The following is a 25,513-nucleotide window of genomic DNA, read 5'->3' as shown; positions in this document are numbered from 1 at the left end:
TTTTATTGGTTATGCCACAACTATTTCCATCAAACCATATAGCCTATCTGGCCATCTCATTTTACTCTGACATTTCTCTCTAATTAAATAAGTTGCAAGTTGAAGAAAGTCATGCTGTTGCCATAATGGCAGGAATATGGATGGTAATGCATTGACCACTGTTGGCTCTTGATGGACAGTTATCAGTTATCAAATTGTAACGTTAATGACATGAGAGAGCTGTCCCACTGTTTGCCCATCTGTGAAATGCACAGCAGAACCAGACCTTGGCTCTGTAAACTGCTAAAAACCTAAGATCAATAAACACAACCAGCAAGATAGGCAAAACAGTTCAACTCATGGTCAAAAGGTTACAGGCCATGTGCTGGTGGCTCTCTGTTCGCTGTTCACCAAATCAGTTTGATTTATTTTTACAAGCGACATGCTTGTAGAATCTAATATGGAATATGCTCCAGCAAATTAGAAATGTTCCTGTGATCGACAGAATATAGAGCGGTGTTAATTTTAATTATTATTTTTCAAGTTTCCTGTTCTATATAATGATGCAACAATGTGAAAACAAGAATCCTATGACAAGAATCAGTTAGATTAACAGGAAGGGAAAAAAATAAACCAACTTGGCATTTTGTTGCTCAAAGGGATATACAGTACAGATATAAGGCACTTCTGGAAATCTGATGAGATGTGTTTTCTCAAGCTTCGACCAGTCTGGGCCTTCTCCTCTGACCTCTCATTAACAATGTGGTTTTGCCCACAGATCTGCTGCTCACTGAATGCGTTTTGTTTTTCCGCACCATTCTCTGCAAACTTGAGACTGTTGCGCGTGAAAATCCCAGGAGATCAGCATTTTCTGAGATACTGAAACCACCCTGTCTGGCACCAACAATCATTTCACGGTCAAAGTCACTTCAATCACATTTCTTCCCCATTCTGAAATTTGGTCTGAAAAATAGCTGAACCTCTTGCGTCTGCATGCTTTTATGCATTTAGTTGCTGCCACACGATTGGCTAAAATATTTGCATGAACAAGCTGGTGCACAGGTCGAGTTAATGAAGTGGTTACTGAGTGTATCTCCCAACCAGATCTAAGTGACAAGTCACCCCGAGATGTAACACGGCTGCTACTGTCGCAACCTCACAAGTATTTTTTTCCTGGTTGGTGGCATTCGCGCTGCAAGGCAAAACATCAAATGAAACATGAAACTACTATAAGTTCTTGCAGAGGTTTGCTCTGTTTATTAGTACTAAGACAATATCAGTTGACTTTTGTACATTAATTTTGTCCAAGCATTGAGTTTTATTTGTCTTCGACCGCAACCGCATGTTAAATTGAGAATTTATTGAATTTCTTGGTCAGTCAGTCAACGAAATTAACTAACCTGATTGATTCTTCAGCTTGTTGGACACAGCCACAGAATACAGTTATGAGGTGCCAGTTCTCCATCTATCACAGCATGAGTTTATACTTCACAAAACACTCCATTTGCATGTACCATTTCAGTTAGGACATGTCATATATTTAGATTACATATTTTAATGAATATATAGATAGACATTTTTTAGGTTTGGTGCTGAATGCGTCTGCTTCAGATAATACTACCCTATCAAACAGGGAGCACAATACAGGACATCTCCTGTGATAAACAGCAAGAATACCAGAAATCCTCCTAGTACCTAGAAACGGATTCAAACAACAGGAGGTTGCTAGAGTGGTAGAGGGTGAGCATCAATATTGCAGTAATAAGCAAAGGATACAGAAACAGTGCAAGCAATGACAAGCCCAGGGAATGTCTTACTGTTTATAAGAAGGCACTCCATTAATGATATGTGCCTGTGATTGGATGGATATGAAAAATGTTTTTCGTGATTCGTTGATTATGAAAACACTGTTTATGTGATTGCAAAGCCAACCGCTGGTCAGTACCATTGGTCAGCCGCAGTAGAGCTCCCTGACCAAACTTTTCCAGTATGTATTCACTTTTTTTTTTTTTTTTACTACTTAACTACTCTGAAATGGCTCACAGTATGGACAGAAAATGAATCCAACTGCCAGCCACAGCTTAAAATCTTATAATATATCTGTTATGCTCCTGTTGAGGAGGTCAAATATGCAAAGCACCTGACAAGGAAAATAAATCATTAAACATTCTTGGACTTCCTTAGAAATAATAGACCATTAAAAGCTTACCGTTATGATAGTCACTGAAACCCTGCCCCACTGCCGATAGCCACAAAGTCCTTTGTGATAAAAAAGGGAAAAAAGGATGACGAAATACAAGTAAAGAAAACAAGACCATCCTTGTTGCATACATCATCAGATAAATGGGCAGGAGGTGATGGTCAATTTATCTTGAATGAACCATTAGGGTGGGCTCCAAGTCAAGTTGCCTCTCAGTCTACCCAGGAGTAAATCACTGACAACAGTGTGGGTGCCCATTCGGTTTGCATATGAAACCTACTTTAGAGCAGAAAGGGGCAGTGATATGACATCTTGATTGAAAATGTGACAAATACCCAGGTGGTTTACTGCCAGACAACAACAGTGTGTCTGCCTTGCCTTTCGTGGGAACCACTCCATGAAGACGGGGGGTAGGAGGTTGCTCATCGGAGGTTCTGTAAACACTCCTCTCAGGGATAATTCCTCTCACTGTCTGGAGTGATAAGGGGTACCTAGCCCTGGTCACTTGTTTTAAGAACCACCCTGATAACGAAATGTACCAGGATAAAATGGGGAGAGGCCAAAGTAAGTGTCTGCTTTCAATAGGCCATTGTTCAGGGAAAGAAGCTTCCAGTTGCTGTTCGTGCTGAAGCCCTCCCTTCGCACACCTTGTCTTAGGAGAGAACCATTCCATAAAACCAGGCTCTATTTTAATATTACATGTAAAAATATAAAATAATTTCAGTTTCTGAACTATTGTTTGTTTTTCAATGCATTTGTTGAAGTAAAAGCGATTTCCCTTAATCTGTTAGAAATCTAGCAAACCGGAACTAAAACATACTCTTAGGTTAAAATACAACCATAGTGTCAGTCACCTCCAATCGTCAAAATGGGAGTCTCCTGGCATTTTGTGTTTTGGATTCTTTCCATGACATCACTGCATGCGGGAGCCAAGAAAGGCGGCGAAAGGAAAGTTTCAATCAACCGTTAATAAAAGAGGACACTTTTGACAGAGACCGATATTCTAACCTTTCAGTAAACTTGACCTGAACTTTGCCATTACACTTGAAAAGGAAATGTGATGCTTTGACAGGGCACAGATCCTCGCCCTGCAGCTGAAATCACCCACAGGAATTGTTAGGCTAACGAAGGATGACTAAAGCGGTTCTCAATTCATTACGGGGGTCAGTCTCAAAAACCATCACAGGTATGACGTCTCTCTAGACATGTCCCATGCCTTTCTGTTTTCATAATCAATCTATTTATTTCCCCTGCTGGAGGAATTATTCCAAGGTGTTATGGAGCAGACAACATTTCTTGGCACAACAGGCCTCCGCTCAGAACCTTTCCTTCTCTCTTTTATGTTCCAAGATAAATAGCCTAGTGCTATGCTTCATGCTAATTGCACCTAATGTATTGATCAAATTTCATTTGGAATCGATTGCCTTATTTCCCACAATAGAGGGGGTGGCTGAAGAAGCCAAAGTTCCTGATGCATTACAGATGTACAATATTAATCATGCCCTCTGCTTGAACAGCATAATAACTGCTGGGATCTCTTCTTTGGATGCATAAAGGGTTTCCCTCTTTTTTGGAGGCACAGTGGCAGTGCTCCTATTGTATTTATCGCAGTGTAGTTTGTAAATGGAAAGATTATGCTTCTCATGGAAGGTATGCCCCCCTCCACCACCCATCTGCCCCTTCACCTGTCCCACATTATAACAGTGACCTGGGTACCAATGTGAACAGAATGTACATGAATGACACGCAGTGGAGCTTACAAACTGGCCATGGTAGTTGCCAGAATTGTGTGTTCCCTGGCCTGGGCTTAGCATTTCCATGACAAACTAACTAGGATTGTTCACTGGAGAGAGCGCTGCTCTGCTTGCTCTCTCAGTTCTGCCCGCTTACTGACACACATCTCTCACCTCGAAACTCGCATCAGATAGTTTCTGAATAATGTGGAAGCGGAGGCAGTGTTAGTGTAGCCAACTCCGATGCAGAGAGATCATTTTCAAAACTATTCAAGCACTAAGCTAGCTGACCTTTGAAGCACCATGTCTCAAAACACACATCAAGGTTGTCAGTAGACTACAGCAGGCTATCAAAAACAGCAGCAACATATCTACTGGACGTGGCGAATCAGAAATAGTACAAGGAGCCAACTGCTGCAACCTACACATCCCTATACTGACACTGTTAAGATATTTATCTCTCCCCCCCAGCCACATACACACGCACCCAACCCACCCCCATTCTCCATTTCGTTTATCTGTTCATCCTGTGAGCTGGGAGACCAATGGAGCTTTCTGGTCAGTACAGAATAATTATAAATGACACAAGAAAATGTAAATAAAGAACATTATGAACCAACCGAATCACTGCTAATAAGCTTTAAACAAGAAATGTCAAAATATTTCAAAATAAAAACATTGAATTGCATCCAGAAAATAGGCAGGAATGTTGTCTGTGATACAGTGAGGAATGTTACAGTTTCCCCTCTGTTTAGATGAATAATTTTATCAAAACAAAGCACACTACTTTTAAACAGTAAAATATGAATGTCTTTCATATTTGGCCAATTAATTATTCATGCAACTAAAACATTTTTTTTTGTCCATTGGTCTGTTCAAGCAATGGAGACTTATGTTTTTTTATACATAAGCAAATTTGACTTTTTGGTGGGTGGCTTGAAAATAGCTTTTGCTTTTTAAAGTCCTCATTGGGCCTCAAAGGTTAAAAACAGCAGTGCCTTTGTAACTATAAAAAAAAGTTTGTTTTCTCAATAGTTAGACGTTTACATTCCTGTGAGAGAGCTGATCTAAGATTACACAAGTCAATTAAGATACTGTAAATAAAGACAGCTAGAGCAGTCCTCCTCTCTCAGAGCTTCTGGTGTGGTCATGCTGTAGTTTCCCATCTGCTCGAACACCAGAGCACTGCGTCAGCCAGTAATTCCCTTTTCCAAAATTGGCCAAACATGCTTTTGTCGTGTTTACTCTGGTTTCTCACTGCATTAATGCACTTTTCCTGCCATTGATGTGACAGATGGACGGTGCAGCGATGTGAAGAATCGGACTTAACCTGCTGGTCTTCTCCTTATATAGCCTGCCAACTGGGCCAATCAGGGACACCAAGGCAATAACTGACAGTGGTATTACTTTTACACCATGTCCTAAATTAAAACCCAATGTTAACAGAGTTAGAGCAAACTGTTGACGTGTTGACTTAAGTCTTCCATCCGGTTATTGAAGACTTTTGCAATTTAATTTATTTGTGGCTATATTTATCTGGTACAACTTTCAAGCTTAGTTGATAAACAAAATAGAAAATAACAACTGGTTAAAGATTTAACTCTCAGGTGCAGCACTGAACTTCACTGCATTTTTATTGGGCTGAATTGTTGCAGTACGTGTCCAGCTGTATGTAACATGTAAGCCATGCAATTTGCTTTTGAAAAATGACTTTTGCCAAACAGTAAAACATCATGACTAAAGAACAACTCATTTAGCAATTCATTAAGTTTTTTCTTTTATTAACTAATAGCTATGTAGTGCAGATACTGAAAATGTAATACTTGAATGGTCCCAGTGCAGAGAGGACTACCACACAGGCATGAGGTCAGGCAGCCTGTAAGATGATCCACAGCAGAGTCTGAGCCGACATCCTCAGAACTGGGGCCACGCTCTCTCTCGCTCTCCCTCTCTCTCTTGCCCCCCTCCCTCCTTCTCTCTCCCTCACACACAGGCACATACACATACCCTCAGTCACTCACATTCCTCTCTGGTCACTGTGTGGGGAAAGGACAGAGCCTGTTTGAAGCCTGGTGCTACACTGCAAAGCCTCTCGCAAAAAGCCAAAGAGGACCCAGAGGAAGAAGGAGCAAGTGCCTTTTGGAAACCCTGCAGGACAACATACCACATATATACTTTATACAACACATACACACACAGCTACCACAACCTCACATCTATATTTACATAATACACAGTCACAGTAGAACACGTGACCAACGTTTCTTGGAAACTTAGTGTTTCCCGAAAAGACAGGAGTCTGGACCTTATCTTGTACAAGACCAGAAAAGTACTGTGATGCCCACGTGGACTCGGTTCCTGTCAGACTTTTGCGTCAGTGTTGTCCATTTCAATGGACACTAGATGACCTCGATTGATATATCCTACAGTCTTTTGATTCAGCCAGTGGGAGGGGAACATATTTCAAAGACACGCATTGAAGAAGATGCGTTAAAGAAGACACCGCTTAAGAAGAGCTCCTTTGTTGCCTTTTCCATTTGCTACGACAATGTCATGGGACAAGTTTACCTGTCACCTGGTCTCCCTGGCAGCGCTCCTGGTGGCGGTATGCTGCGGTGCAGTGGAACAGCGTAAGGGGGCAGAGGGCGGCACTGGCAGCGTCAGTGGTAGCGCTAGCACCGGCGGCAGCAGTAGACGCTACAACCGAATCCAGCATGGGCAGTGCACCTACACCTTCATCCTGCCGGAGAACGATGGCAGCAACTCCGCCTGTCGGGAGCCCAAAGCTGGTGGACAGTACAATGCCAATGCCCTCCAGAGAGACGCACCGCAGGGAGAACAAGACTTCTCCAGCCAAAAGATCCAGCACCTGGAGCATGTGATGGAGAACTACACTCAGTGGCTTCAGAAGGTAAGAGGACACATGTGTGATGGGCAGAAGGAGCCAGAGTGCATTTGTATATGAGTTTTGTAGTTTTTCTTGTACATTGGGAAGGGGATATGTGTCGTAGCGAAAATGCTTTTTTGATTGTGCTTCTTAGTTATTTTCTGTGAAACCAGGAAACCTTGTCAATGTTTACCCAGAAGCGGGTTGAATATGTATTCTGGAGGGATTGAGGCTTATGCTACTGTTCTTTGTGTAAACTGACACAAGAAACTGATGGAGGGCTCTTCAAAGTTTATTCATTTTTATTGCCCCCACAAGTAGACAAAAACTAATATTAGACGTTGTGGGTATGCATTAGGCACTAAATGAATGAACTGACAATTAAAAATCGGCAATATCACCTGTGCTAAAATGCCACCTTTTGACTATTACTGTATACTTGCAGCTAGACTTTTTAATTGCCGGACATTCTGTCCAACAGTCCCTTGAATTATTGTATATTACTCAAGTACAGGTTGTAAAGTGATCAAAAATTACCACACTGACAATCAGAAGAAGGAAAACATGTGAGAAGGCTGTATATCATGGGGAACTATGGGAAATTAAGTGTAGAATAGATGACCGCCAGTCACCACCGAAACCAAGGAAAACTTTGATTGCCACATTAAGTGTTTCATTTCTATGGAAGAATAAACTGTATATGAAACAAGTGTATGATCAATCTTAGGTGGATATCTTCTGCCATGTTGATCTCACATTGGAAAGTTCTGCTAATCTAGGTTACCTTTAAAAAAAAAGGCAAGATGAAATATTGAAGTTGATATTTTTGCATAGCATTTCACATTTGGGGTACTCCTCAGGCTGATAGTGAACATTCCCAAAGTTCCAGTGCTTTTACATACACAACTGCTCAATTAAAACAAGTTATTTTATATAGATTTTTCTAAATTTACAACTAAACTTGTTGTTCATACCCAACAAAGCATTGCACTGTATATAGCGGGTGGTTTAAAAGTCAGGGCAATAAACCCTAAAAGCATATTATACTGTATAGCATCAATCTCATTATTTATACCAAAGCTGGTTTTCAGAGCTTAAGTCAAATAGCATGTTGAAATAGAAATGTACTGAGCAAGTTTAAAATCCATTCCTCTATTTGTTGCTTGAAAAACAAAGTTTTGCTTTCTCATCAGGAGATATACGCTTTTTGGTGACAGCATTGTGTCACACAATAGTTTATTTCCTTAAAGTCCTGGCATAACAGAAAGTGAGTAAATAAGTATAATGAATGACTGATCACTCATGGAGTCGGTGCTTAATTACCCTTGACCTTTCCTGTATTCATTAGCAAATACTCAACTCATTAGTAGTCAGAATACCCACCTTTATTGCCAGGGTTCCTCCTCTGGATGTTTCTGAATCTACAGGCCTTTTAAAGGGTGCATTCCTTATTCCTTTCCCCACTTTGCCGATGAATAATGCATAGCCCCTTACAAAGAATTAGCTTGCAGTTTGTTGAAACATTACAATATCTATAAATACAATTATATTGAAAGCAAGAACAATTTCTTCAATGTTCAACCTATAGTTCAAACTGTGAATGAGTACATTTAATTCTGTCTGGATTGATTCTGTCCTATGGAACATAAATGTCATGAATATGCAATTTCACTGTTCTGTGTATGTACTGGGGAGTGACATTTTATTATTCAAACTGCAATCAGAAATCTTTCAAGTCATGAAAAGGAATTCATGCAGAAAGTGCTTTCATTTCACTTAGTTAAATTGAAAGAAGTAGAGATTATTTTGACACAGTTTTTATACTATATAGTAGACCATATAGTCGAATAAGATGGCAAGAACTGTCATATCATTGAGGGAGCAAAAGTGTCACACCGATACATAAATAATGGGTGTTAAATAAAGGGACAGAAGATGGATGAACTAGAAACTACAGTAAAATTGCCCTGGATCTGTAGAGTAGTCTTGCTGTGTGGTGCTATTCTTTAGTCAGTGCAGGTTATGGAAACGTCAGCCTGATATTTAGCTGTATTTGGACAGTTGTATTATTATTGTGAAATTATTCAAACACAAAAATCAAAGTGCAAACCCGGATAGCAAGTTGTACCGGCTGACTTCAGGCCAGAATCGGGGAAGATCCGACCCAGAGTCGCTGGCTGTCTGAGAATGCATCTGCGATCACCACTAATGTTATAATGGCTCTTCTTTGCTACCCCAGAGAAGCCTTTAGACCTAACATTTTTCTTTTTGTAAATTACAGTAATCATGTGAAACTATTATAACAATGTAGGGAAGCTCTGAAACAAGTTGATGAATCTAGAATGTTGTGTTATCGCAAAAAAATACGACATTTGGCCTCACACAGACATCAAAGGAGAAGACTGATCATTGGACAAGAGAACCAAATATCATTCAGAGCAGAAGGATGCAGTTAACATATTTCATTCAACAAAAGATTGACTGTCTTTGAGAGTCTATCTGTCTTAGTCATGTAAGCTGTGGCCGCTTGTCAAATGGTGTGCTTAGTGCTGCTCTAAACAATCATTATAAGTTCATTTGTTCCCCTCATTTTTAGAAGTGTGGTTGCGTGGGGTGAATTAAGTAGGCGTCTCTTTGGAAGTATTCTCCATCATTCGCCTCTGGAATTCAACACTGTGAGCAAAAAGACAGTACTGATAACATTCCATTCCAGTCAAGAGTGACTTCTGTTTGTCGAAGGATTACTTCTCCACTAGGCATGTAAGAGGGGCAATTTAACAAGATTGCCTCTGATCTTTTATTACTGGTTCAGGAAACTGTGACCACTTGCATATCCCCCTCTCTCTCATCCTATTTGCTGAATCCTCTGTGTATTCAGATGCCTGAGAGGAACTTTTTAATGTGAACCTGGCAGGAAAAATGGAACATACAATTACAAAATTATGATGCAGTTTTCTAAAAGTATACTTTGATATATATTTTTTCGGTGTGTTTTTATTGCATAATTGAATTGGCAGATGCCGTTTTTGAGGCTGACTTGTATTTCGTAATGCTCAGAAAACCCAAATCCCTCTCAGGGTACATCAGATTTCTTTGTGATCCAAAACAATATCTCATCTAACGTTACTGGTTTAACTGAATAGCTAGCCTGACAAAGGAGCAATAAACATAGTTTTTAATGCATGCTGACAGTTCTAACTGTAAATTATGTTCCCACAATATTTTTTGTTTGTATTGCACATTGCCACGCATGACTTCGACGGCCAGTTACAGAACAATATACATTTGTCAAATCTCATCTGTTGCCTCTCAAATGATTACCATGCATACAAATACACTGTCTGAGTTACCATCATTGTTGACATCTGCCACACAATGTTTTCATAGCATACCACAGTAGCCAAGTCAGTATCACAAAACGTATGCACAGTGGCATTGCAATGAGCAACCAATGTCTTATCTACACTTTGAATGCCCAAAACAAACCGTATCAATATTTTGGTCTTATCTGTCCATAAACCTTTGTTCCAGAACTCATCTGACTTGTCAATAATGGAATAATCAAAAAGCCAAATTAGAGTGAATTGTAATCTGTCTTTTTGATTGTTGATGCTGATGACAGGTTTCAATCTTGTAGTGTAGCCTATATAAGTCTGCTGTATACAGTAGCTTGTGATATTCACTCCCACCTTCTGGTGACGTCGTTCTAGGATATTTTAGGGACCTTTGTTTTTGGGCTTTTTGTTACACCTCATAAGATTAATCTGTTGTGAACTTCAGTATTCATTAGCCAACCTGTACAGTGTTAATTTCTGAGTTCACCAACCGGTTATATCTTTTTACAATCTGCTGTACTTGATACTGTTTCTTTGCTATCCTTAATTAATTATTCTCTTCTCTCAGTTTACAGATTGGATGCTTTTCAGCCATAATTAGTCCCCTGGTTTCCATGATGGTCTTTAAATACCATCTCTTTGGAATACATTGTATTCCATAATTCTTCCCTAGAGATTGCACTTAATTGCACACATAATTAGACCACAAATCACTCACAGAAACTGATCTTTGAATTGCATTCCAAATAAATTACAGAGCAAAATTTGACATGTCTTTGCAATGATTGCTGGACCACAAATAAGTCAAAATCATTATGGCTTGGATGGAATTTAGTTTGAGAAGTTGCATCAAAACATTAACCAGTTTGATTCCACTTTTGTGTTCCAGGTTTTCAAAATTCAATGTGTTCATATGTCCTGTGTACTTCGACACTCAAGCAGTTGCTCAACAAAAATAACTACAAGCAAAAGTGTTATGAAAAGGGCCAACAGATAAAATATATGGCTACTAAAAACCATGTGGCTGTAGTTGTCAAGAGGACACTAAGATCACAAAAGCCAGGGCAGTTTTGCCTTTTTCTACCCTGAATAAATATGGATTGATTTTTCTCCAGAGAAGAGAAGCCAAACACTAGCAAAAGGCCACACAGCGTGGTTGAAGACTGAGGAAAAGAGAAGGCTATTTTAAGGGCAACTTCCTTTGTATCACAGTTTGTTTTTGCTGATTGTGCAGGCCAAAACCAACAATCGGTTGATACAACGCTGGTGGACGCTCAGCAGACTGAAAAGGTCTTCCTTCCTGTCTGCAATCTTTAGGCATAGGACAACGGTCACTAATAAAGTAGCAAAAATTCATCTACACCTCATTTACAACAGCAGAACATTTGAAATGAGAGCAGGCTTATTTTAGATTGTCTGAGGGAGCGCATGTGAAAATACATGATAAAACTGTCACACTTTACAAATGGTCATGAATTCAGGCCAAGCTAATGCATTTTTTTTAACAGACATTTATTAATTTTGTCATACTAGATAAGGCAGACCATTCTGTGCTGAGCCTTTTTGAGAAACAACATTTCTTCATGCTCATTAGACTCTGACACTGCAGGGAATGTTTGATATTGGACAGAAAAAGGGCTCTGTCAATGTATACCTCGACTATGAAACAGAAATGAATGGGAGAGTTAATTTCACAGTAATTTAGTGCAGGCTTGAGTTACCCCCCCTCACCAACTTTCCTTATGAAAGTACTATCCTGCCGAATGTGTTTAGTTAAATATCCTGCATCAGTTTCATTAATTATCCTCAAGAGTGCTTTGTAGGATTTATTTAATTTAATTTTTGTATTTTGTTAGGTGTGCAACACATTAATTTAATCTAAATTACAATTCAATTTTTAGCTTACAGTCCTGTGGCTCCCATAATGTGGTTGAATGAATTATGAATTTCCTGTAATTCTGATTTCCTCATACCTACAGACATAATTCTTGTAATTGTTATCATTTCTCTTTATGTTGTTATTACAGCTAAAATAAATTACAACTATTTAGTTCCACAGGCATTTCCCCCCTAGTTTAAATCAAAAAAACTTCCAATGATTATAGTTGAATGTACATTTAGCCAGATGTTTATAACATGTCAAAATACCGTTTTTTCCCACCCTAGGGGTGTTAGCTTCCCGGTTCATATAATTGACTGGATACTTTTCTAAAGAAAATAGATGGGATTTTGTTTGGGGCTACCTGCTTTGGTAATATTACTCTTCCTCCACAAACAGTTGATTTTCAGGTGGTTTCCATATTGAGCTCAGCGGCTGTAATCTCATCACTGTTTTGGGAAACACCAAAGCTCCTGTTTCCAGCAGGCTAACTGCTATTCTGCCATTCAACATTATAGGCTATTCCATCAACCAGGCAGTATTTCACAACGCAGGATTACAGAGTTAGCTGGAATAAAACCCAGAACCCTGCCAAATCTGAATCAAGTTTGGCTGAATTTGGTTCCACCTTTGGTTATGCTCAGCCAGTATTTTGAACCTGTGTGTAATTTTTAGTTCTGCTGCTGATTCAGTTCTCCAGGGTTCTGTCAGTGCCAGAAGCAGCTCATTTTTGACTAGCCCGCTCCTTCAAATATCACTGATCCATCCTTTCCACAACATTCCTTTTCACCCTTGCAAATCCTCCGATTTGATGATTGTTTTTATTGAAAATCTCTTCCATCTGACCATTTTTAATCGTACAGAAAACCTTTAACTGACCAAAATGAAATCATGGCTGCTCAGTGTAAAAACAATCTTTCTCTTCAGCGATGACCCTTTCAGAATCCGTCAAGAGTGCAGCTTCTTGTCTGTCTGCACCACAGAACGAGCCAAAGAAACAGAGAGTGCTGCTTTCTTACTGCTGGGGATGACGTCTTGCTCTATTCATAGCTGATTGCAAATGAAAACATCCCACTGCAGTATAAAAGCACAAGGAGTTTTTGCAAAAATACTGAAGAGGTCAATTTGTGGAATTCCAATAAATAACTGCCGAACATGATTTGAGAGAATTACAATGAAAGGCAGGTTAGTGAGTAATAGATAAGTTCTGCCTACCCACTTGAGATTCTCATTACATTACAGTCCATTTGTTGACGCTTTTATCCAAATCGACTTACAGTGATTAGACTAACGAACTCAATCCACCTGGAGCAAGGTTAAAGGCCTTGCTCAGGTCCCCAGCAGCTGCACTGTTCTTATTGTGGCTACACTGGGGCTTGAAACACCAACCTTTCCCGTCAAGCATCCTAGCCATTAGGCTATAGTCTGCCCCTTCTTCTTCTTCACTAAAGAGAGAGGCCTGTTAAAGTTTCCAATTTTTCTCAAAACAAGACCAGGCAAGCCTGGTTTAGTCGGAACCTGATGTAGCTAAGTGTGGCAGAAACTATTTGGGTCCACCCATGCCTGTCAACTGCACCCTCTCTCACTTGCTCATTAATAATGGAGGCGACATTGGCTCAGGAGGTAAGAGCAGTCGTCTGGCAGTCAGTGGGTTGCTGGTTAGATCACAGCCTGGGTGTTTAGAAGTGTCCCTCAACAAGAAACCTAACCCCCAATTGCTCCTGACAAGCTGGTTGGTGCCTTGCATGGCAGTGTGAGAATGAGAAGCATCAGTTGTACAGTGCTTTGGATAAAGGCACTATAAATGCAGAGATTTACATGGTAAAACGGCCCTGGTAAAATATAACCCCCATTTTTCCCACATAGGCTACATTTACTTCCTTCATTTGTGGCTTTAAGAGCATTGCGTTGTGATAGAGCAGTGTCTAATAGCTTTGACATTGCCTTGGCAGAGAGAACCGATTACCACTCCATATGGTTTTGAATGTATTGAATCCATTAGCTAAATTGGGAATACATTACATTACATTATTGCCATTTGGCAGAGGCTCTTATCCAGAGCGACATATAGTTGATTAGACTAAGCAGGAGACAATCCTCCCCTGGAGCAATGCAGGGTTAAGGGCCTTGCTCAAGGTCCCAACGGCTTTGCGGATCTTATTGTGGCTACACTGGGATTATAACCACCGACCTTGCGTGTCCCAGTCATTTACCTTAACCACTACGCTACAGGCCGGCCCACTGGGGAATACTGGGGAAACTAAAAATCTGGAATAAATAAACATCACCTACTTCACAGATTCAATGCCATTTGTCTCTTCACTCACTTAACACAGCAGAATGAATGGACATTTTAATACCTGAGCTACCTCAGAATTTTGGTAGGCATCACTGCCTTCTGAACCTTGTGTTTCTAAGTCTGACACTTTCCTGAAGCGGATTACGGTCAAGAAAGGTAATGACAAGATGTTGGGACAAGAGTTTGTAAATCTAAAAATTACACTGATTTAGAGATTATTACGTTTGTCGCGGGGATTTAATGAATGTAGGTGTTGGTGCTAGGTGTTGGATCGACAGAATACCGGCCTTTTCATAGATGTGTCCGTGGGTACAAACATTCACATTTTAGCTCTTGGTGTTCTTATATATTAGTTCTTAATTAAATTAAATCTATAGATAAAGAATCAATATGCCAGCAACAAGCCTATATATTTTCCACCAGAGTTCTCCGCATTCTGACAGAGACAGAAATTGCACCCCTTACAAAGAAATCCATGTTAAAAACCTTATCTGAGTTCTGTATAAAAAGGAACAAAACATACCCATGATTCAAATGTCTATTTCCCTCTGGTGAGTATTTTGGTACTTTATTTACTTCCTGAAACAGACATTTCAGCTCTATAATGATAATGCAAGCTCCTCATGATGAAAACGGGCACTGCCGCCTCCTACTGTCAAAACATAGAAATATTTCAGACCGTTATGAATTAGTGCTCATATTTGCCACCTAGTGGTGGTTGTGCAAACAAGTAGCTATTATGGAAAAAAATAAAATAAATGCAAATTGCCAACGCTAGAACATCTCTGAACACAGAAGCAGCAAATAACTACACAAAACCCCTGAATACCGCTAAGCAATAACTTAAAATTGGAGTACAGATTTTTGGCCAGCATTTCAAAAGAGTGGCACGGTTGAGGCTGAGGAACTCGATGGATCATAAAACCTCTTCTTGCATCATGAGAAAAGCTCTTCGAGTTGTTTAATAAACTCTATTGATTCAAAAGGGCTCATTATTTTCCATACTCTGTGCCCCCAGAGGGGCCATCACAGGGGCTAAAAGATTAATAGCAGTGGAAGGTTTGGTTATGATGTGGTCCGATGTGGTGATTTCAGCGCCAGTTCCCTGTACAGAGCTGCGATGAGTGTTACTTTCAGCCTGCCTGTCCCTAAGAAAACAGCGCCTGCCCCTTCTCTGTCTTCTCACCACTCTGCCGAGTGTTTGGGGGTGTCGGGGGTGGGGGGTTCTTCCGAACACTGTCCAGTGCTGTGTTTGCCATGTCTGGGACCCCAGCCTACCGTCTCACATTCCAAGGAATGCCAGAGATGCTGCTGTCATGGTGGAGTGGAGATAATTGTTTAAGATGCTGATACAACCCTCACTCTTCCCATTCAAAACACAGGCTAGTACCCAAGGTGCCTAGTATGTTAACATGAGAAAATATTATTATAAGCCAGAAAACCTAAACTGAAAATGTATGCGCTTTAAATATAACATGCTATTTGAATGAGGGATTTACTAACTTTAGTTAATAATGGATATGTACAATGAAGTCACATTGAGGATGCTTCTGGATTTCTGTAACTTTCATTGTTACACTTAGTGTTGTTGATGCCATTTACTTGCGAAATGTACATCTGTGATGTTTTTATACATTATGCCACATTGTACAAATTGTACAGGATAAAACAATGCTTAAACATCCATACTTTTGTAACCACATAATTATTTTGGTCTACAGTTATATTACAGTTTGCATTAAGGATTAGGCAGCATTAAGGATTTCTAATGAAGGTGCTTATCTAGAGCTTTTAGGATGATTTCTGGTCTTTGTTAAGATTTATTGCCCAGTCTAGTATCTATGCTAGTAGGTTTATTCTGGAAGCTTCTTAGTAATCATAATCTGTGAAAGAGAGATGCAAGATATAAGAACAAGGTACAACATAATACATATTTTTGAGCAGGCGTGAAGCTGTGAACTTGTTCCCAAACATGTTTTCATTGAGTGACAGTTTAAGGGCAGGAGCTAGAACTTTGGTATTTTTGTCCCTCCATTTTGGTTGTGGGAATAAATCATGGAGGTGAAACCTGTTTCTTGTTTTACTTGTACAATACTTTGCTCTGTAATGTTCTGCAGAAAGCAAACAAGTACTACAAAAGTCTGTTTCATATTTTTTGTTCTGGGACCCAGGAAAGGAATGCCTATAGTCACTGCTGAGCAATGTCTCCTGAGCAATTGAAGGGTGAAGGATTTATTTTTTCATATTTATTTGTTTTTGTACTTCGGTTGGTCAGGTTGAATCATCTGTTTTTAAGGTGCCCATTGAGGATGTTTGTAAATTTATCATGTTAATTTGTTTTCATATACATTTCTGGGATTCATTTAAAAAGTGTTGAGTTGATACAACATCAGCTAAAGTCTGAGAGATTGTTTTAATTGTACCACATGAAAAGGCCTAGATATGGACATTATTCATTTTGGAAGGTTGTAGTCAGAAATGAAATTACCTCAAGCATTCGTCTGATGCTTTTATACAGTTCGGGTTACACCTTTTTAGGCAAAGAAAGCCTTCTTTATCTGTGGACGGTTTATCTCAAAAACCACTACCAGCTGGCTTGGAAAATCACTCAGTTTCCAGACCAAGAATGACAACAGGGGATAAAAACTGAGTAAATTAATTTGTAAATTGTAGTTTTATTACATTTTAGTTTTTTGCTATTGTGATTTCTGTTTAAATTCCGTTGTGTTATTGTACTTTTCAATTTCTAGAAACCTCTGTAAATAAGTGCCATACAAAATCTAAGCAAACATTTTTTTTTCCTGAAGGGAAAGATTGATTCACTGGCTCAAGGTTCAATAAAGCAATTCAGCTGTGTTGTGCAGTTGAATTAAGTTTGTTTGTTCTTTTAAAAGATACAGCTTTGTTTGTTTTCATGCCAGAACTTTTTTTTAAGGAATGCCAGCAAGAGCTTATTTGCAAAAGTTGAACATAAAAAAAGTCTAATCCTGCTGCCAGGCCTTAAAGCTGTTTAATTCTTCATGTATTACAGCACTATACAGTTATATGATTATATCAGTATTTCTTTATTATAAAAGGCCACTTCAGGTTCTTCTAGGAAACACGCAATTCTGCAGGGGGATGCAAATATTTCACAGTTCAAAAATAAATATTGGAGAATCACATTCATCAGCATGTATTCACACATCCGGTCAAGTCTTGCAGCTGGTTTGAGATTTGTAAAGTTTAGTTTGATGCTTAGTATTACGCTATTAGGTATTGCTGAAATATCTTCAGCAATTCTGAAGGCTACAGTAATGATTATTGTTTTAAAACTTTACCCAAAATTTGACCCTGTTAGCTGCATCCCATTTCTGCTGACTCACAGTTTTGATGATACTCAATACTCATACCCTTTGGTATGCTGGCTAAGATCAGTTGATCTTTCCCCTGCATGTTTGTTTGCACTCTTTGTATGCGTACTTTTGGCACACTCAAGTTCGAGAAAGCGAAAATAAACACAAAGTGCTTTCTCTGTCAGCGTCTTGTCAGGACGAGTAAGAGCTCCGTGTTCCAGAACTGAAAACCTCTGACCGTGATCACAATGTACAATATGATGCTGTGTACTCTCTGTGCAATGTGTGCCTGCAACAACAGGGCTATCAGTGTCTGAAAGACAGGCACATGGACAAAGGAGCAAAGGACCTGTACACAGTTTGACCTGGACTACGTCAAGATTGATTAACTCCCCTTGTTGGGTGAGTTTTAGCCAGGCATTGCTGCTTTGGGTTATCTCTGCACAACTACCTCATGCCTTCTGACCAGGCATATACAGGTTATCACTGGTACTCTTCTGTAGTATTGTGTATTGTAGCTGGTAGTGTGGGAAGTAGCCATTGACTCACGTGTGTGTATTGGAGGTATGCATATGCTTCTGTTGCGACCTGAAATACACCCGCCTTACAATAACCTTGTGTACACTAGTGGCTGTGACATGAAAGCCATTTCAATGCTAACCACAAGGTGAAAGAGGAGCCAGTTGAGCCAAAAGTGATGGATGAAAAAGCAAGCAGGTGTTTATCTACAGTAAAGCAGGGAGTTTGTTCTATAACTTAACCTGAGGATGTTATAGGCTATAGTTAAGCTTATGTATAAGCTCAGTGCAGGTTGCGCTCCTTGACGGTCCCCAAATCAGAACAGACATCACTTGGCAACATGTGTCTCCAGGAAAGGGTCGTCATGTAGCTGCAGGCGTCTGCACTGTGTCCTTCCACCGGAATGGGACCATGACGCCATTATCAGACTGATACAGTAAAATGTCTCACAATACAAGCTGGTTGGTGCCTTGCATGGCAGCCAATCGCCGTGAGTTTGTGAGTGTGTGTAAGAATGGGTGAATGAGAAGCATCAATTGTACAGCGCTTTGGATAAAGGCGCTATATACATGCCAACCATTTACACAAGCAGGAAAAACACTGGGATGTAACTCTTCAGTAGTGATCCCTGTGCAGGTGGAAAGAGGTGACATCAGAGAATAATACAATTAAAAAAAACTGAAAAAACAATTTCATTAAGCTGAAATCATTGTTAGTATGGTATATCATTTGATAAATTCATCACTGCTGACGGAAACACCCAAAGTCACGTCGGAAAATGACTTCTTTGCTGCGTGAAGTTACAAGTGGAACACGAACAGCTCTGCTTTTATATGAACAGAAATGGACACCACTGATATATTTGATTCTGAATCAAAGGAAATTATCAATAACTCAGATGACTCTGACTGTGATAAGTCTGGTAAGTGTGTCAGTATATTTGGGGAAACACCCAGATCAGAAAACATATAATAAGCTGTGAATGATGTTGATTGAAATGGGGACTGTACTATAAGTTGAGGTGGGACAGGTTTTTTTAAATAATACCTTTTAATAATAACCACAGTGAGGGAATAGAGAACAAAAAAGTCATGACACCTACAATGGAACTGCCTGCCACCAATAGTGGAGATACAGTATGGTTGCACATTACAGACATCAAATAAATATGCAGTAAATTCACAAATGGTTGAAACTAGGACATGATGGAATACATAGGGACACATTGCCTGGCATTTTTTATGTTTTACTTCCTTCACCCATCCTTCCAGAAATGGGTTTTAGGCTTGGATTCTTTTATACTGTAGATAATTTGAAGAGCATTAAGAGCTTGGAGTAAATAAATGAAATGGTTCACAATGTCTGGATAAGATATACTGGGGTATTCAACCAAAGTTTGACACCTTCCACATTTGGAATTAAGCATGGATCCAAACAGTCATTAAGTTGGATGTTTTTATTATATATTAGATTGATTATATAAGGTTTGATATTGTTTAATTGATGCCATCTCATCCAGGCATAGACTGACCCATGTGTATGACCACAAAAATTAATGGGTTTGTACTAGTTGCTATGGCCACTTGTCCTCCAACATGGTAGAGAATCTCGTTGTCAAGGAAATTGTCACTATTAAGAAGAATCCATTTGTTTCAATCCAAGCCTGATCATATCCTACTCCGGACCAGGCCATTTTAAAGTGAGTCTGCCTCATGATATGGAAAACCCAAGGTTAAAGCTCAAGTTAGCTCACTAAAACAGAAACTGTAGTACACCCCTCTGGATGTATGCTTATGTGAAGGTTGTTATCTTGGTTCTATCTGGGGAAGCAGATGAACGCTTCCAGACTTGTGTGTGCATAACATTGTATATAAGGTATAATTCATTCTTCTCTATATAAAATTGGTTCTACCAATTTGAATCCTTACAGTCAGGTTTTAGAGCTGAACACAGTGCGCTCAAGCTAGTTGGTCAAAGTAATAAATCGCTTCTTCTGTGTACTACTGATGCTGGGAAAGCGTCCATTTTAATTTTATTAGACTTATCCATGGCATTTTAATACAGTCTGCCACAATACTCTGCTAGATTACTTGGAGAGGTGGCTTGGTATCATGGATACCCCTCTCTGCTGGTTCCAGTCCTATTTTTCAGAGCGGGAGAAATCCTCTGGGTTGGTGTACATCTGTCCGAGCACCGCTCAGGGTGTCCCACAGGGTTCCGTCCTTGGCCCCTTGCATTACATTACATGGCTGACGCTTTTATCCAAAAACAGCAGGATTTAATCCCCTCTGGAGCAATGTGGGGTTAAGGGCCCAACAGCTGTCCAGATTTTATTGTGGCTAGACGGGGGATCAAGCCACCGACCTTGCGGGTCCTAGTCATGCACCTTAACAACTACTCTACAGGCTGCCCTGCTTTTATAAGTTATAAGTTATAAGACACTCAAACTGATCCATGCATTTGCGTTCACCCGCTTAGACTACTGCAATTCAATCCTGTAAATCCTTCCATCCACCTCCCTTGACGGATTATAATACATTGAGAGTTCTGCGGCACGGCTACTTACCCATACTAGACGATGGGAACACATAACTCCAATAAACTCCTCAGTAAACTACACTGGCTTCCGGTCAAGTATTGCATCACTTTCAAAGTAATTATACTAACCTATAAAGCACTAAGCGGTTGAGCATCCTCCTACCTTACAGACCTCCTTGCTCACTCCAGCCCCCCTTCCACAATTTCCTTCCATGGAAGACTGAGAACTGTTTGTTTACATGGGCTTTCATCTGACTTTTTATTATTTTACTCATCTTTAATTACTTATTATTATTAGTATTAGTATTAGTATAATAATAGGGGCAGGTTTGCAACAGTGTTTCCTCAATAGCACACAGGAATTGACAAAAATTCCAACACACTTATCGTCATCCTATCTGCTCAAGGGAATGCCCCAAAACATGTTGGTTGGCGGTTTTGTTCTATAGCAAGACAACGATCCCAAACATACTACTAAAAACAAGAGTTTTTCAAAGCAAAAAAAAAAAGAGTCAATTCTTGAGTGGCCAATCCAATCACCCGATTTGAACCCAATTGAGCATGCCTTTCATATGCTGGAGAGAAAACGTACAGGGACTAGCCCCCGAAACAAGCATGAGACCTACTGGGAAAACTCATACCCCTCCCAAGGGCCAATACGACTAATGGCCAATACATTCCGACTCATAGCTTAGTGGCTGTCTGTTTTGTTCTCAGCTCTTCCCATTTCTGTTTGCAAATGTACTTAAATCTCTAGAAGCAGCACATACCAAATTATCTGTGAAATTAGCATTGCTTGACACAACAATTTAAATGAAATGCACTGAACAGCTGTTTTTGTCAATGGAGATTGGAAGCATACTCTGCATTTATAATAACTGTTCAGCTGTCTGGATTTGTGTGCATTTAGCAGATATACCCCCTGGGAGCAATGCAGGGTTAAGGGCCTTGCTCACGGGCCCAACGGCTGTGCTGATCTTATTGTGGCAACACCGGGATTAGAACCACCGACCTTGTGTGTCCCAGTCGTGTAACTATTAACCACTACGCTACTGGCCGCCCATATATTGGTATCTGTATTAACAGGATTCAGAAGAAAACACATATGCCTGTTCCTGCAAACCCCAAAGGGCCTGTCAAAGTGATTTGTCTTAAACTTTCTGTAAAACATTGACATTGATGTTTCTTTTTTTGTCATAACTGAGCTTTAGTTGTAATGACCTCTTTAGCAGACTTCACAGACAGTGGAGTTTACACAGCAGAGTGTTCAGTGGAAAATAGTGTGATATAGTAAGAATATGTTTTATTCCTATTGGACGGATGTAAGGTCAGAGTAGTCCACTATCGAGTAGATTTTAGTGGACATAGAGAATATTTGATTCCTATCGGACTCCTATAATCTCTGTTAGAGTTTAATTAACTGAACATTTTCCCTCAGAATAGCATCCCTGTTAAAAATGTATTGCATACAATATGCACATGTTTTGCTGTGTGCATACTGGAGAACGTACATTTCGCTTTTCAGCAAGCTCTATCTCAAGGAGGAGGGGCATGGGCCCGCAGCTTGTTTTAAATGTCTTTTATTTGGGCACTGAAACCAAAATAGAATTATTAGAACTGAGATAATTTCACTTGGTATTTATGTATGTTCCTTTGTTACCCCATTTTAAATTCTGAAGAGAACGTTTTTTAGAATGGAGAGGATGATGAAGACATACAGTGGGCTTTCGTAATTTCACATAGTGTCATTTTAGATATTTTGTTGCTGTATTTAACCCACATGGGTACCTATACCACTAAGGACTTTGTTTCTACCATGATTCTATTATCATTATGACGGTAATGAAGCATGAATAGTTCTCAAAATAATTTATTCTGAACATGGCCGCAGTGAATTGTCCATGATAAATTTACTGCCATATAAAAGTATTTTTCCCCCAATATTTGTCAATGAGGATAGAATTTAGACATAGCTGCATCGATTAATGTTTCATTTCCAGTCAAAATGACCTATGAGTAACAAAACGACATGGGCAAATGTTACCAAAGCCACAGTATCAGCTTCCACGGTTAGTAAAGTCACAGTGTCAGTCTCCATCATTAGCAAAATCACACACAACCTTTGTGCTCATAGGTTGCTCTGGAGCGAGCCCGTTAAACTTTTACAGCCTTTTGTCAAGTAGCGGTTTGGGAAGCATAAAACTGTGTTTATGTGAATCTCACTTCAGTAATGGCAATTAAGTAAAAGGGAAAGGATTTAATCTTTCTCCAAGCAGCATTTTGCAATAATAAGCCTTCTGGAATTTCTGAACATATAAATTCATATTACTGCCAATGTAAGCTCCAGCACAGAAAAGAAAAACATATCATAAAAGTTATGGACATTTTTTATTACCATGGTCCTAGCTGTTAAAGAAATTATAGGCATTTAAAATTTCTCTCACAATACACTATTATAGTGGTTCTGAAAGAAATTGTGAAATTAAAATATAATTATTAATTATAAACCTAATATTCTCAGCACACAATAAGATTTTTTATTTATTGAGCTGTTGTACTATTTTATTATATTTATACTTTATCATTTTCTTTTCACAAAAAAGAAAAATCACCTGTTAAAATGTCCAGTTCCAGATTTTGTACAGAAGAGAAATACTTGAAGAGTAATAATCATGGGTAATGTACATGACATTTGCAGTGCATCATGCAAATACAGTATATGCCCTCTTAGTTCTTTCCCTTCTCAATAACTTTTATCTGTGTACCTTGTCACCTCATTATAAACACACAATTCAATTTTCAGCTCAAAAACTTATACTGGCATATGTTAACTTGAAATACTTCTAAGCAGTGTGGGCTTTTAGCCATTTTTAGCTTGTTTCTGAGAAAAGGTTTGTGCTGTGATAAAAACAGCCAAATAGCTTGACACCCACGCAGGGTATTTTTTATTGCTTCCCGAGACATATTTTTACATTGGAGGGGCATGTTTGTCTGCTCTTGGTTCTCCTTGGTATTTTACTTTCATGACACCCACAAGATTCAAACTGAAGTCTAAATGACAAGGCACATGTAGGCTGCATTGTATATGGACAGGACAGAGAACTACTGTAATTTAAAGGTATTTACATCCATATTGCCTGATCCATGTAGGAATTGCATCCCTTTTTAATACATAGTCCCAAATATAATTGCACAGTTGGCTTGTATATTCAATATTTTCCTGCAGTTATAAGAGCTTTCAGTATCTAGTCTCGATTCTGGGCTTTTGATTGCCTTTTTAATCTGTTTGTCAACATGACCACAGTGGAAGCCATTATGAGTCTGATAAACAAGAAAGAAGAACAGACGAAGACATTAGGAAAACAATTAGCTTACCAAAATAAACTGTTTGGAATATTATTTAGAGAAAAAAGAACACTGGCGAGCTCAGTAAGTGCAAAGGGGCTGATAGGCCAAGGAAGACCTCTGCAGTTGATGACCTAAGAATTATCTTCATAATGGAGAAAAAAACCCAAAACCCTTAGCTGAATGTTGACTTCACAATACAATTTACATAGTCTACACTGCAAGACTAGTTAGCTGCAAAGACACAATGGCCATTTTGCAATTTGCTAAGTAGTGGAAAAATGTCTTGTGGACAAATGAGGCTTGTATCAGAGTGATGGCAAGAGCAAAGTGTGGAGGAGAAAAAGACCTGCCAAGGAACCAAAGCACTTTGCCTTTAACTGTGATGCATGGTGGTGGGGGTGTTTGAGTTTGGACATGTATGGCTGCCACAGGTGCTGGCTTACATGTCTTTGTCGATAATGTAATTGCTGATAGAGGAGCAGGAATTAACTCTGAAGTGTACAGAAGCATCAATCAAATGCCTCCAAACTCATTGGCCGGTGCTTCATCCCACAGCAAGGCAATGATCCCAAACACGCACCCGTGCCCTTTAACCGTGTGGTCCAGGGTTAAGGCATCAGGCTTTGATGCAGGCAACGGTTTGATGCAGTTGCACACAGAGGACCAGGGTTTGCGCCCCCGGTCCTGACAAATCTGAGTACGGCCGGAATATTTGGCCTGCAGCTCAGAGGCGTACCGTGTTAATGTTATGTAAATGAAAGTAGTTAGGTTTAGGACTGCCTGAAGTCTGTGATCCCAAGGCATCACCAGGTGCTGTGCATCAGAACCGGGAGTTGGGGTTCAGTTTTGACATTTAAAAGTTCTCTAAATGCAGTATAAACTTATATTAGAAATATATTAATTAACCGTTCCAAATCACAGTGAGTGTGATTGAAAGAGCTGAATCATTTGTTGAGTCAAACTTTAGCAAGTCTGCGGGCTCTCCTTTACTCATAAGCCATTTCACATCTGAATCCTCAGCCTCCCACCCCGCTGACCTGCTGAACAGCATATAATGGGGCCTTGATACAATGGTCATTAATCTTCATCAGCAAATGGGTCAGTGGGTCAAACCCCAAAGAACTTGGCACCGAATCATCAGATACATAGGCTCTGATGTTATTTCCATCCATTCCAAGCAAATGAGACTCATCCGTGGTGATGACAACAAGTCTTAGCTGGCAGTCTTCTAATCGTGGAAGTCATGTTTTCATTGGGGATCAGGCCCGCGATGCAAAAACAATGAAAACTACGCAAACATGAGTTGCCTTGCTTTACCTTTGTTTCATAGCTGACCGAGTCATTTCCATCTGAACTAAAATTCATCATTTGCCAATTCAGACATTGGTCTTGCAGTTGCATGTTCATTCTGTTTCAAGTACAAATGTGTCACTAAAAACGAAGTGTGTTCATTTGCTTTTG

At 39.6% G+C, this 25,513-nt stretch overlaps 1 protein-coding gene across 1 annotated transcript in view; it reads left to right on the top strand.

The window, feature by feature from the left end:
• Positions 1-5,952: 5,952 nt before the first annotated feature.
• Positions 5,953-25,513, top strand: part of angpt1 (angiopoietin 1) — a 43,530-nt gene continuing 23,969 nt past the window's right edge. Inside the window, exon 1 of the mRNA XM_061254861.1 lies at positions 5,953-6,823. Coding sequence (XP_061110845.1) covers positions 6,461-6,823 — 363 coding nt within the window. The 5' untranslated portion in view covers positions 5,953-6,460. The remainder of the gene's footprint in view (positions 6,824-25,513) is intronic.

This window comes from Conger conger, chromosome 9, assembly GCF_963514075.1.
Source record: "Conger conger chromosome 9, fConCon1.1, whole genome shotgun sequence".
NCBI lineage: Eukaryota > Metazoa > Chordata > Actinopteri > Anguilliformes > Congridae > Conger > Conger conger.
This window is presented reverse-complemented; position numbering and strand designations above follow the sequence as displayed.